The sequence below is a fragment of the Nicotiana sylvestris genome, chromosome 9, assembly GCF_000393655.2.
Source record: "Nicotiana sylvestris chromosome 9, ASM39365v2, whole genome shotgun sequence".
NCBI classification, from domain to species: domain Eukaryota; kingdom Viridiplantae; phylum Streptophyta; class Magnoliopsida; order Solanales; family Solanaceae; genus Nicotiana; species Nicotiana sylvestris.
This window is the reverse complement of record NC_091065.1, coordinates 172,398,561-172,412,658: the sequence shown is the minus strand read 5'-3', so window position 1 is coordinate 172,412,658 and position 14,098 is coordinate 172,398,561. Positions and strand designations below refer to the sequence as shown.

The 14,098-nt window shown below is 35.9% G+C and overlaps 1 protein-coding gene across 2 annotated transcripts; it reads left to right on the top strand.

Annotated features, from left to right (window-relative positions):
- The first annotated feature begins 954 nt into the window (after positions 1-954).
- On the top strand, positions 955-8,040 carry LOC104216118 (cilia- and flagella-associated protein 58-like). Of its 2 annotated transcripts, none has more exons than XM_009766093.2 (3): positions 955-1,125; positions 3,588-4,450; positions 7,643-8,040. In XM_009766093.2, the coding sequence occupies exons 2-3, from the start codon at positions 3,591-3,593 to the stop codon at positions 7,812-7,814; spliced, it is 1,032 nt and encodes a 343-aa protein (XP_009764395.1). In that variant the 5' UTR covers positions 955-1,125; positions 3,588-3,590; the 3' UTR covers positions 7,815-8,040. The 2 variants fall into 2 exon arrangements, with proteins under 2 accessions (XP_009764395.1, XP_009764396.1); XM_009766094.2 differs by having other exon boundaries at positions 1,001-1,167.
- The last annotated feature ends 6,058 nt before the right edge of the window (positions 8,041-14,098 follow it).

The following is a 14,098-nucleotide window of genomic DNA, read 5'->3' as shown; positions in this document are numbered from 1 at the left end:
AGTCTCTCTACCCTTCGGGGTAGAGGTAAGGTCTGCGTACATATTACCCTCCCCAGACCCCACTTGTGGGATTATACTGGATCGTTGTTGTTGTTGTTACTGTGTTTGTTTGATCAAATTTTTATTTGGGCCAAAAGTATTTTTTTTTGTGGCCAAAAGCACTTTTGACCAAAATTAAAAGTGAAAAATCTTATTCAACCCAACATAATCTTTGATGGTTGTTTTATTTTCAGAATACTGAAATGCAACACATCCAAATACTTATAGGGTCATGGATATTGTGAAGAGTGAAGTTTAATATTGAAATGTAAAATTTGACAGTGTATCATATGAAATATTACTTTCACCAACAGATCTTTTTTTTTTTTTTTTGATAAATAAAGTGCGTGTTTAAATTTAGTTTTAACTTTTCAATTCTAACATCAACTATTATATGAAAATCCAATTAAAAAAGATAATTCAATGAATACAATATAAATAAAACTATCATAAACCAGTGTTTTAAGATAAAAAAGTATTTTTTAGACATATTGAAATTTTTTTTGACTCTCGAAATTATTTAATTCAAAAATTGGATTTTTGGTGAGAATAATAGTTTATTTGTCCAAGCTTCTTTTTCGCTTAAAAGTTTAGATGTTTGGCCAAGCTTTTAGAAAGAAAAAAAATACTTTTAGAAGCAGAAGTAATTTTTAAGAAGTAAAAAAAGTAACTTCTCCTCAAAATACTTTATTCAATAGACAAAAATACAGTAAAAAATACTTTTTAAAATTTGATTAAATATTAATTACTACTTAAAAGTATTTTTTAAATGAAATAACAAAATACAAATTGCTTTTCACTAAAAGTACATTTTGAAAAATATTTTTTAAAATAAGTTTATTTTATGCAAAGGCTCAAAAGGAAGTGATACCCAATCTGTAATTTAAGAAGGTTTAGGGGAAACAAATACAATTCCCATAAAGTTAAACTGAAAAAGACAGACAATCAAGAACTTGAAGCTGTCTTTACCAAATTCCTTCAATACCCATCCTCCACACAACGCGTGTTCGAGCAGTATCATCATCATCATCACCTGCCAAAAATCTAAAGCTCTCAATTGTTTTTTTTTCCCATTAAATTTACAAGGTGCCTCTTTTTCTATGCCTTTGAAAATTTTCCTAACAAAATGTATGTTTTCTTTTTTGCTCAGATTGTACCTGCTAATTTTTTTCATCCTTGCTAATTTTTTGATTTTGTGTTTATTTTGGTTCCTTAAATGATAAATTATTGGGTATTAGTAGGATTTATTTTTATGGTAATTGTGTTTGCTTTATTGGGTAAAATTCTGATTTTTATTTTCTTGGTGGCTTTAGATATTTTTAGGGAGGGACAAATTATAAAGATTCTGTCTTGGGGTTATATTGGATTTGTTAAAGAAGCCAAATTGAAAGTTGGGTTGGACTAAAAATGCTGTCTTTAGCATTTTTTTGAACTCACTGCCAAAAGTAACAATTTGTACTTTATAAGTGAATTCTTTTGATTTATCTGTAAAAAGGAGGACAATGTTTAGTTTCTTATCTTGGGTTTGCAGTTGATGGAATTGGCAGTCTGCCTCTTACTAGGAGTTTATCTTGAACTTCAATATATTTATTTATTGTTTTTGGTAGTGTCTGAGTGGTTGGACGCACCTCGACTATTCCACACATATACTGCGTAATAAAGCTTAGATAGATGGGATGGAAGAAATTATCTTATTTTCTTATTCTTGGTTCGTTATTAGTACATGTTGTGTCATTCTCTTCCGTTACCCTGTTACCTTGTTGTTGCAATTGTTTGTGGCTTTATTTTCATTGTTCTCTGAGTCCGGGGTCTACCGAAAACAATCTCTCTACCTCCATAAGGTAGAGGTACGGTATGCGTATATATTACCCTCTCCAGACCCCACTTGTAAGATTACATTGGGTTTGTTGTTGTTGTTTTTCTTTATTTGAACTTATATATACAAATGTATCTTATAGATTCAAAATATGAATTCTGTAAATTTGATGTGAATTAAACGGTGATAGAAGTTGAGCATAAGGGGCACTATCTTCTTAGTGTAGTTTCTGATAGAAGTATTTTGTTTTTGCTAGGGGAGTATGTAAATCTTCATTCTTATCTTACAAAAAACATTATTCATTGTCTGTTTTAGAATGCGTTTTGTATTTTTTGTGGCAAAATTGTAAATGCACGGCACTGCCAAAGAATTTGTTCATGTATTTATGATGCATTATCCATGTATGGGGTGGTGTTAACAAGAGGCGGGAGGTTTGGAGGCACACCCTAGAGTCTAAGAGTTTCAAGTTGAGCAGGACCCAGACGGAATACATGTAGTGCAAGTTCAGCAACGGTATCCAGGAAGGGGATATGGAGGTGAGGCTTGGTACGCAAGTCGTCCCCAAGAGAGGTAGTTTTAAGTATCTGGGATCTATAATACAAGGTAATGGGGAGATTGATGAAGATGTCACGCCTCGTATCGAAGCGGGATGGATGAAGTGGAGGCTCGCTTCCGGTGTCTTGTGTGATAAGAATGTGCCGCTGAGACTTAAAGGTAAGTTCTACAAGGTTGTAGTTAGACCGACTTTGTTGTATGGAGCAGAGTGTTGGCCGGTCAAGAACTCTCATACCCAGAAGCTAAAAGTACTCTGAGATGAGGATGTTGAGGTGGATGTGTGGGCATACCGGTTGGATAAGATTAAGAATGAAGTTATTCGGGAAAGGGTGGGAGTGGCCCCTGTGGAGGATAAGATGCGGGAGGCGAGGTTTATATGGTCGGGCATGTTAAGAGGAGAAGTATAGAAACCCCAGTTAGAAGGTGCGAGCGGTTAGCATCGATGGGCAGCATGAGGGGTAGAGGTAGGCCTAAGAAGTCTTGGGGAGAGGTTATTAGGCGGGACATGGCGCAGCTGGAGCTGACTGAGGATATGGCCCTAGATAGGAGGGTGTAGAAGTTAAAGATTAGGGTAGAAGGTTCGTAGGTAGTCGAGCATTTCTCTTTGTCTTACTCAGTTCGCTAGCATTAGTGTTAATATGATATCTTTTATTCATAGATGACTATTACTACCTAGAGTTTGACTGCATTCTTGGATTAGATCTTATTTCATTTTGCTGTTATTTCTACTTGTTGCAATTACCTGTTCTTTTTCAGTCGTTCTCTAGCCGAGGGTCTATCGGAAATAACCTTTTTGCCCTTCCAGGGGTAGGGGTAAGGTTGCGTACATCTTACCCTCCCCAGACCCCACTTGTGGGAAACTACAGGGTTTGTTGTTGTTGTTATCTGTGTATCAAGAACTGTGTCGTAGTGATTAAACTTGGGGGTTGTTTGGTTAGAAGGAACAAGAAAGAACGGCCTCGAGTGGATGAGAAAGATAGTATTTTGTTAGTCACAGTTTACTGTCTTATTCATTATTTGCATTTGATTCATTTTCTTTTTGACTTAGCCAAAAAACACCTTAGACTTTTGAGATGATCTTAGTGAGATTTCGTTCTCCATGTGTGCTGTACGTGTTGCTACTTCCTAGTGTTGTTAGATCTTAACGATCTAAGTTCCTAATTTGAATTTATAACAGGTGATGTCGGCTGAGGAAGATATTGATCTTTCAGATTTAAAGTACCAACTGAGCCAAACACAAGTTAGTTGGAAGCAAGAGATGGAGAAAAACCAGTCTCAAGTGGATGCTTTGCAAGCAAAACTATTAGATGTAAAAGCTTGTATTCAGGGTTCAGAAGAAGATACAAAAAAGGAGTTAGATGTACTTTGGCGTAGAGTCAGAACTGCTGCAACATTAATGACGTATTTGAAAGCTAAAGCTAGAGTCATGGCTGTTCCAGATTTGGCCCATATGTCCTGCGGTATAAAAGAACTAGATGGAGTAGGAATTATTGATAAAAATGGTGTACCGTTGTCTAGTTGGTCAAGGGACTTAGATCTCTCGTCGTTTAGTGATGCTGATGATGAGACATGGATTAAACTTGCGAGTAAACAAGATTCCTTTGATGAACAAGATGGATCTTATACGAGCGAATTACTCACCAGTGTACAAATGGTTACAGATGTTATGGAAAATCTTGTCAAGAGGGCTATAATGGCTGAATCTGAAACTGCTTTAGAGAAGGAGAAGGTAACAATAGGTCATGAAGAGATTCAAAGAAAGGCGCTTCAGATTGAAAACATGTCAGGTAAGTTAGAAGAGATGGAAAGGTTTGCTTTGGGTACAAATTGTATCTTGAATGAGATGCGCCAGAGAGTTGAAGATTTGGTCGAAGAAACTTCTAGACAGAGGCAGCGAGCTACAGAAAATGAGCAGGAGCTTTCTCGTGTTAAAAGAGATTTTGAGTCTCTGAAATCCTATGTCAGTAGTCTCGTTAGTGTCAGAGAAACTCTTCTGTCATCAGAAAAGCAATTCCAGACAATTGAAAGGCTTTTTGAACAGTCAGTATAACTCTTTCACTCGAACATAATTTCCGTTATCATAAAATGATGGTACATCTGTTTAATTATGTTCTTTGAGTGCTTCTGGTCAGTATGCGAGTGATATCAGAAGTTACTGTTAGTGTACTAACATAAAAAACAAGTTGCTTACCAATTCACTTAGACATTGAATTTATGTCAACGGATCAAGAACCCTTAAGCATCTTTTCCAGCCATGTTTCTCCCACAGCACCAGAGTGTCCTTTGGTGGAATTGGTTATAATAAATTAATAATTCTTTAGGTCTTTGAATGTTGGTCATATGATTCATACCATGTATCAGGGCACTAGGTTGTTTGTTCTCGGCTTTACTGATATGTACAGAAACAATAAAATCTGAAAGATAAAATGAAATATACTATTTGTACTAAGAATGAAGAATCATCCTTTTTTTTTTCTAGTGCAAAGTTGAATTTAAGCTAGCACTATGGCATGTCCTAGACACAGAACATAGAACGAGGCGGTTTGACTGCAGGTTTGCAAAAGCTTTTCTCTGATCCAACTAGTGATGGTAGTGATAATCACCTTCTACCAATATTACAAATTAAGATGCTGGACTAACAGTTTATAATAAAAACTGAACTGGTCACTAAGACAAAAAATTGGAACTTGCATTGTGAAACAATTCAAATTACTGAATTTTAGTTCATATTAAGTTTATGTTATATATTTTAGACCTCTACAAAAATTCAGATTATCCTTCTAAGTGATTTTTAACTGAAATTTGGAACTAAGTTGATCTATTAATAGTAAAGTGTAGTGGCTCCAGGGCTATGGTCTAGTAGTATGAGCACAACGCGTGGTTTGTGGACTAGGCGCAAGTCACAGGTTCAAATTTTGCCGCAAACAAAGGCCTGGTATTCAAGTGGGGAAGGATAGAGGGGTGGGCTCATTATCCCCCGAGTTTCGAACCTTACGCCATTAGTTCTTAGGGATTTCCCGGTTATCCAAAAAGATTAACTACAAAGTGTAGTATATCTTGTCTTTTCCGCTTACTCTTCGGTGTATTTGAAATTATAGTTTTATTCATGTATAATTTAATAATTATTCGCTTTTTGTAGATTTAAGTGGTAATGATCATATAATTACTGTATTACTTTTATCTTAACTTAATGCAGTAAGTGATTTGCTTGTATAGAGTCTCTATCGCCTTCCGTTCCTTTCCCAGTTCTTTTTCTCTCTCTCTATCGAACTTTATCCTTCATATACACTGTGTGCGGGTAAACTATACAATCGTCACGTCATTCCATCTCCACTTGGTCTCTCTAATTTGTCTTCACCCATCCTGACTCTTAAAGTTTCCAAATGATGTTAATGCTGGTTTATGTTAGATAATGTTCTTTCCTAGAGGACCTAAAGTTCTTGAAAAGTTCCTTTTTGCTTCTCACAATGGGATTTATTTTCCCTGCCGCAGGGGGGGGGATTACTTATTCTCTGCTGTGGTGTTTTATCCATTTTTTATCTGGATATACTTTTCTGACTGGGCTAAAATTCATGTTGGCCCTGCAATTTACGGGGGATGTGTTGTCGAATTATCTAGCCTGGTGTAAACTCGAATGTTGAAGTTCTATAGGCTTGTAACCGACTAATATATTCTGCCTGTGTGCCATTCCTGTTTTACGTTCCTCTATGTTGAAGTTACCAAGCAGTATAGAATAAAAGAGTGTGTCATGAAAATTAGGAAGAGCAGTACAAAGGGAAAGAATGTGGCATGAAAATCAGGATTTCTATAAGCTATTTGACAAAATTCCGCTGCTTTGTGTTGATGTGCGAACAAAGTCCTATGTTGGAGGTTGAAAAGAAAAATAAGCTACATATGAGGCGTAAAATATTCTTAATGGTGTGAGGCCTTTTGGGAAAATTGTATGGGTTTAGCCTAAAGCAGACAAGATCACAACTGTTACGAGTGTTTTTAGGTTAGCTTAGCCTTACATCTGATATCAGTGTCGACAACTTAGTGATACAAGTATAGAAATGTCGAAGTGATGTTGTGGAACGGCCGGCCTATGGCCTTTGCTTGTCTACATCCAAATTACTGCATTTGCCCATCGTTGGAGACGCACACACAAGAAGCTTGTGGATTTTGGTGTCCATAAGTACTTAGATAATGTGGGTTGCATTCTCCAGATAATCCCATATATCTCGGTGATGTGCCATGAGGTACTTAGTTCGAGTGGGAGATTGCTGGGTGTGCCAATGGTCCCACGAATGTTGATAAGAAAATAAGCTACAAAAGGGTGTGGGAATACTCTTTAATGGTGTGAGGCCTATTGGAGGTCGATTCGAGAGGAAAGTCTGTTTTGGAAGGTTGAAGTTATTACCCAATGGAGGTAAGTCTCTTGTCTATCCTTGTAAGAGGGAATTTTCCTTATAAGCGATTTGCTTGTTGTTTGCCACATGATTAGGTACTTCATATATGTGAGGTGATGATCGTATATACGTGGTTAGGTTTTGAACATAGCCGGTTAGAGTTAGGCATATATCATGTTTTTTTGAGACTATATAAATTATTGTCCATATATCTCGGTGAAGTGCCATGAGGCACTTAGTTGGAGTAGGAGATTGCTGGGTGCGCCAACGGTCCCACGAAAGTTGATAAGAAAATAAGCTACGAAAAAGGTGTAGGAATACTCTTTAATGGTGTGAGGCCTTTCGGAAAATAATTGTATGGACGTGATCCAAAGCGGACAATATAACACCATGATAAGAGTTTCTGTGGGCTTGCTTAGCCCAACACTGTGTTCTGAAACACCATTGGGAAGATCCTGAGCAGAGCATGTCTTTGTTTCTTGCTGTTTTTGGGCGAACTTCGTGCCCCTTACTTTCTGCTGCAATTGGACTACCTGCTCTTACAACTGGCTTCGTTCGTTTTGGTTGATTTCCGCCTTCTTAATGGTCATAATAGTATAGTACTAATTAATTATATCTCACGCTAATTTGACGCATGAGAATAGAAGTCTAAGCACATCTAGTGGCTAATACTTGGTTTTTCTTCTCCGGAGCATTAAGAGTAGTGGTCTCCGCAAGAATTATAATTGTAATAGTTTGTCTTATATATCCCTGTTTGCACGAAAAGTATATCGTTGTAATTAACAAATGCTAAGGTCCCATATCCGGGAATTTTTATGAGTTCAGTTTGTTTTATGTGAACCAGGTTAACTGCGAAAACAACCCAATTGGAGAGCGAGAAGATGCAGAAAGAGGTCGAGGTCCAAAAACTTATGGAAGAGAATGTGAGGTTGACAGCTCTTCTTGACAAGAAAGAGGCACAACTCTTGGCCATGAATGAACAATGCAAGGTTATGGCACTGAATGCTTATAAGTAATATTCTGCTTGCAACCTTTGTTCCTTTGTGGTCTTTGTAAAAGGTTGTCACAAGGGTTGAATTCCATAAAATCTTGTATTCTATGCATGCATCTTTGAGAGAATTTCTGCAACCATAGTTGTGTTGTATTTGCTCATTAGGTGAAGTAATTCAACTAACTAGATGCAATTTGCTCTTGAATTTAATGGAAAACTATGCTGCGCCATGTTAGGCGCGTTCTCTTTTACCTCTTGCCCTTTTTTTTTGAAATATGCTTTTAGTTAAGGGAAACAGTTTACTGCTTTATGTACACTCAAGAATGTGACCTATCTGTTAATAAAGTGGGTAAAAACTATGGGAAGCAGGATTCAAATTCTAGCAAAAACAGAAAATATGATAGGTGATTTTTCGTATGTGCCTGGTACTTAATGGGTAGAGTTACCGTATGCCTATTTTGGTGAGAGGCAATGGGTACCTTCCATATATGAGTTGAAGTGTGTTTCCATATATGAGTTGAAGTGTGTGCAAGTAAGCTGATTGGACACCACTATTATATAAGGAAAAAAAGAGAGGATGATACCAAATTGTGTAAGCAAGTCAAAAATTGATGAGACGACTGCCAAAACCGACCAATGTGGTTGGTAATTGACAAAAGCCAACCGAAAACCAATTGATTTGTGGCGGTCGGTAGAGCCAATCGACCGACTTATTTTGATGGCAAAGGGACGAAATGAAATATGGTGGGGAAGTTAAGATGTATTTTTCTTCAATACCTAATCATAAGAAAATGTTAAATCGTAACTGATAAAGATAACATTAATTTGAATTATCTTATATTATTTAGAAAATTATTTTTTTTAGTGCCTACTATTGACTTCTATATAAGAATCCTGTTCCATAACAGCAGGCCATTGCCCATTAGCTACCTTGCAAGTAATCCATATTCCAAATATAAATGAACTCGTAAAGGCTCAGCCACACATTGCCTTCCAAATGAAAATAAAGCATATTTTTTGTTGTGACACATTCTAAAGGAGACGGCTGTAGTTCGTTAAAAAGAGAGACTTATAGTTGATTTGAACGGTGTGTCTTAACGATCAGTAAAGTTAGTGAATAACACGGAAGATTAAAGTCCAAATTCAAATAAAGACATCAAACGTTAGGTGATATCTATACATATAAAAAGTAACGTGTGCCATGTAAAATAATCAAGTTGCGCACTAGTTAGCCCGACATACGGCTAGCTATCACCAGTGGCGTACGCAGAATTTTTAATAAGCGGTATCAATATTTAAAAAAATGAACGAATAAATAAATTACTATAATAACAAGCGGTGTCATTTTTTATATTTATACCCATTATTTTATTTTGTATACTATATGTACATGCATATTTAATTAGAATTTCGACGAAACAGTATGATGTAACACCGTTTGCCGTAAGCTGTATTCGCCCTTGGCTATCACAGTCTCCTTACCGTGATTGCTCTTTATCTTTTCTTTCGTATGGTTTTCGTGTCTGCCACAACCTCTTTAATTAAGGTTATCTACTCAATTTTCACGTTGTAGGCTTGTAGCAATAGTTGCATTATTAAGGGATCAGTCAAGGCAGATATTAATTAAAACCTGGAGTTTGATTAGAGCGCGTAGATAATTTCATAAATGTTTGTTGAATAAATTAAGAACATGTAATGTTTTCTTGTGAAGGGGAGCCTTGGCGTAGTTAGTAAAATTGTGGTCATGTGACTAGGAGGTCACGGACTCGAGTTGTGGAAACAACTTTTTGCAAAAATACAAAGTAAGAGTACGTACAATAGATCCTTGTGATGCGTCTTCTTGTACATGTTGACAAGCTCATCTCCTTTAGTATCTCCACATCACTGTCAAAATTAATCTGCCCTAACCAAATAGTAGAGTTCCTTTCATCCCTTTTCTCTATGTTGTGGATAAGGTAAAAAGGTATTTTCTGGACAAGGTCAAAATGTATATTCTGCCACGTATAGGAGAAATTAAAAAATAGCCAGATTTACAAGTGGTCATTCAAAAATAGTCCAGTTTCAAAAGTAATCGAAATTTAGCCACTTTTCATATAAAGATAAATCTGAACGAAAACATTGTTCAAAATCCGGAAAAATACTCCAGCATAATATACTAGAGTTCCAGTATAATATACCGGTCCAACATAATATATTGGAGTTTGGAGCACCGGTGCTCCAGTCTCCAGTATATTATACTGGAGCCAGCAAAGTATACCGGTCCAGCATAATATGCTGAAGTTCATACATAGATGCATCGAACTCCAGTATATTATGTTGGACTGGTCTCTGTTGCAGCAAAATAGTGGTTATTTTTCATTGACTTGGTAAACGCGGACTATTTTGAATGACCAGTCTGAAAACTTGCTATATCGTGCTATTTTTACTAGTTATATAAGTTTGATCTCACCCGGCCTTTGCCAAATATGGTAGGTTGCCTGCAGTTCACCAATTTGGAGTGCAGTCCTTTTCCGAACATGTATAAATGCAAGATACATCGTGCACTGCGCTGCCCTTTGTTAAAAAAATGAAAGATAAAGTTTCTTCACAAAAAGTCTGACTTGAATTGCCGTAATGTACTTACATTTATGATTTTTATGTCATGTTTTAGTTTGTGACTTGTTTATATAGACATATAGTTCACATTGTTATTATGTCGAATACAAAGTAATAGGCCATCTTTCTCAATTCTAATTTGGTCTGTTCAATTATATAAAGTGGAAAAAATGAATATACATTTCTATGAAATCTGCATCTATGTGGCAAAACATTAATTAATAAATGTAATTGGTACCCACATTTATTGAGTATATTGACTTAAAATTTCGAATACAATTTTATTCACGTGCTTATTCAAAATTTAATTGGTGATCCCTATAAGAAAATGCCATTTTTGTGTTCCTTAATTAATACTGGTCCTAAGCTCCTTCTGTTATCCATTCTCATTCATAGAACATGAAAGTACCCACCTGCATCGATCACTTCTATTGACTTTTGTTACTTAATTTTATTTTGAAAGCCTCAGTTTCCTGTATTTATGTTCTTTTCAGGGCCCCAAAATTACTGTTTCTATATATAATATTTAATTTATATAATTATATTTCTTATCATTGATACATTTCTTCTTTTATTTTTATATCAATGTTTAATAACTTAATTTCTTTCTATCACTGATTAGTACAACCTAAATAATTTTCAACCAATTTTATTTTACTTTGTTGTTGAGTCCTTTTTCTCTATTCATTAATTAGTCACCTAACTTTATTTAATAATAATCCAATTTATTATTTATTTTTTCTCACATAAATTAGACGTTCTCTCATTTCGGTTGTGACGCACTCAAACACGCAAGTGTCGCAACAAACAAAGTTTGCAATGTTTAATTTATTACTTTTTTGTATTTTGTAAAACCAAATTGTCTTTTTTTTTTTCCATTCCTCATACTCACCTGCCTATTTTGTCAAACACTTATCGTCATTATATATATATATATATACACACACACATACACTACTAGAAATTCGGCAAAAACCGACCAAAGTCAAAAAACCGGCCAAAAACTGACCAAAGTTGGTCGGTTTGTTGGTCAGTTTTTTAAAATATTTTTTTTACGAAACCGACTAACTTTAGTTAGTTTTCTTTGGCGCAAAAATGCGCGAAGCTATTTTTGAGTTCCGCAAAATTTATTTTTCAAGAAACTGACCAACTTTGGTCGGTTTTTCAATTAAAATATATAAAAATTAATATTAAAAAAAATCGATCAATGGTCGGTTAATTCGGCCGGTCATTTTAAAAAATCGACCAACTTTGGTCAGTAATTTTATTTTTAATAAAACCGATCAATTTTGGTCGGTAATTTTCGTGCGAAAATACAATTAAAGAGTATAAATCAAATAAAAGGCAGACTTAAAATAAAATGCACCAATGGTCTAGTGGTAGAATAGTATCCTGTCACAGTACAGACCCCTGTTCGATTCCCAGATGGTGAATCTTTTAATTACATAATTAAAATATCGACCAACTTTGGTTTTTTTTTTGCAATATTTTTTTTTGAATTTAATTGACCGACCAAAGTTGACCGGTAATTTCCGACCAACTTTGGTTGGTATGCCTTTCCGATCTCTAAAATACCGTCCACACGTAAATGGCCGCATTTTGGACGGCTATTGGTCATTACCGATCAAAGTTGGTCGGTTTTTACCGGATTTCTAGTAGGTGTATATATATATATATATATATTTTAGAGTTTAAGTAATATGCATAATCCGTACACCCATTGGATTTGTCCAAATTGTGTAATATATTCATAGATACCTAAAATTGACCATGAGCACTCGCTATGATCATGTTTGACCATTTAGGATTTACATTAAAATCATTAAAAATTTTGGATCCGCCACTGCTCACTTGGGATGCGGCTCTTCTCCGAACCCTACGTAAATGCAAGGTACTGTTATGTCGAGGAAGAGACAAACCCAAAAATAAAGAAGGTAAAGAACACCAAATTTTAACGTGAAAACCCCTTCAAATCGAAGGTAAAAATCACGAGATCACAAAGATCCAAAAAACTCCACTATAACAATAAGAGGGTTACAAAAATTCTCCAAATTGACTACACAGCAAGTGCCAAATATGGAGCAACAATAGCAACAAATAATCAATTGAAGAAAGAGGAAAATCCACAAAAATAAAGCTGTTGTTCGAGGCTCAAGATCGGATTCTATGGGAAGCGAAATCCGATCTTCACCATTCAAATCAAAGATCAAGATGTTACAAACACTCAGTCAAAACTTTAGCCTGATCCAACAGTTAACGAATCGGAAAACATGATTTGAAGTTGGCTGATCGGAAAAAATCTACAGCGAAACAAATACTTTTCTTCTCTCTTCTCTCTTGATGAAAGCTCTCTTAAAAACTAGTCTTATGTGCTTAAGTCTTTCAAAGACTTGTATCAATGAGCATAGAATAATTCTTCAAGGTTGTCCTATTTATAGATCATGAGTGGTGCTTTCTCTTAAAGCCAAAACCCACTCAAAATAGGAATAAACACCGAATCCACTTCCGAATAGGAATAGAAACCAAAAGGGAATAGGATTAGGCCATTGGGCCTTTGGCTGGACAACATGAGTATGTGCCCAACAAACTCCCCCTCCATCCAATGGGCCAAATGTGTCTTTAGAGGAACTATTGACAGCCTTCATGCCTGCCAATTTTCTGCAAAACACATGCTTATCTGCAAGTTTAACTATGAAGTCTTCAGGCTGTCCATATAAATCTCACTCATTTAAATCACCACGAAGAAAAGCAGTCTTGACATCCATCTGCTCAACTTCTAAATCTAGACTTGCGGCTAAGCCTAGAACCATACGAATAGAAGACATCTTCACAACAGGGGAGAAAATTTCATCAAAGTTAACTCCCTTCTTCTGGCCAAAACCTTTAACAACTAACCAACCTTGTATCTTGGCGCAGAGGTATGGTTATCTTGCTTTATTCCGAATATCCATTTGTTAGATAAAGCTCTCTTACCTTTCGGCAATTTCACTAATTCATATGTGCCATTCTCATGGAGTGGCTTCATCTCAGCTTCCATGGCTTCGATCCACTGATCTTTATGAGTATCTTGCATGGGTTCATCATAATTCTTAGGTTCTCCCATATCTGTCAAAAGTACATACTCATCAGGAGGATAGCGCATGGATTTTTGCTTCTCCTTTTTAGATCTTCTAAGAGAGGTTTCAGGAGCATTCGAAGTAGTTACTTGAGCAGGAATTGGTTGCTGATCAACCACAACTTCATCAACTGAAGCATCCATAATATCTATACCATGATGATCATTTTGTTCTTGATCACTGTCTCCATCATTGTCTTGGGTTCATTCATGTGCAATAGGTGCCTTAGCAATAGAAACTGGATCACTATCAACTAAGCTCTCATTATGAGAATCTATCTTCTCAGCTTTGTCAATACATTCAATAGTCTAGTTTTCAAAGAATATTGCATAACGACTTCTAATAAGTTTATTGTCAACTGGATCATAAAAACGATACCCAAACTTATCTTGACCATAACCAATAAAGATGCACTGCTTAGTTTTGACATCCAGTTTCGATCTCTCATCTTTAGGAACATGCACAGAAGCTTTACACCCAAAAACTCTCAGGTGATCATAAGAAACATCTTTGGTAAACCAAATTCTGTCTGGGACATCACCATCCAAAGCAACAACAAGATGATATAGACAACAATGTTAAGTGCTTCCGTCCAAAT

What these genes read in the sequence shown, in the direction of transcription:
- LOC104216118 (XM_009766093.2), top strand. Translation starts at nt 3,591, where the DNA reads ATGTCGGCTGAGGAAGATATTGATCTTTCAGATTTAAAGTACCAACTG. An exon ending in ATTGAAAGGCTTTTTGAACA is followed by an intron (nt 4,451 to 7,642) that starts GTCAGTATAACT and finishes TATGTGAACCAG; the next exon opens with GTTAACTGCGAAAACAACCC.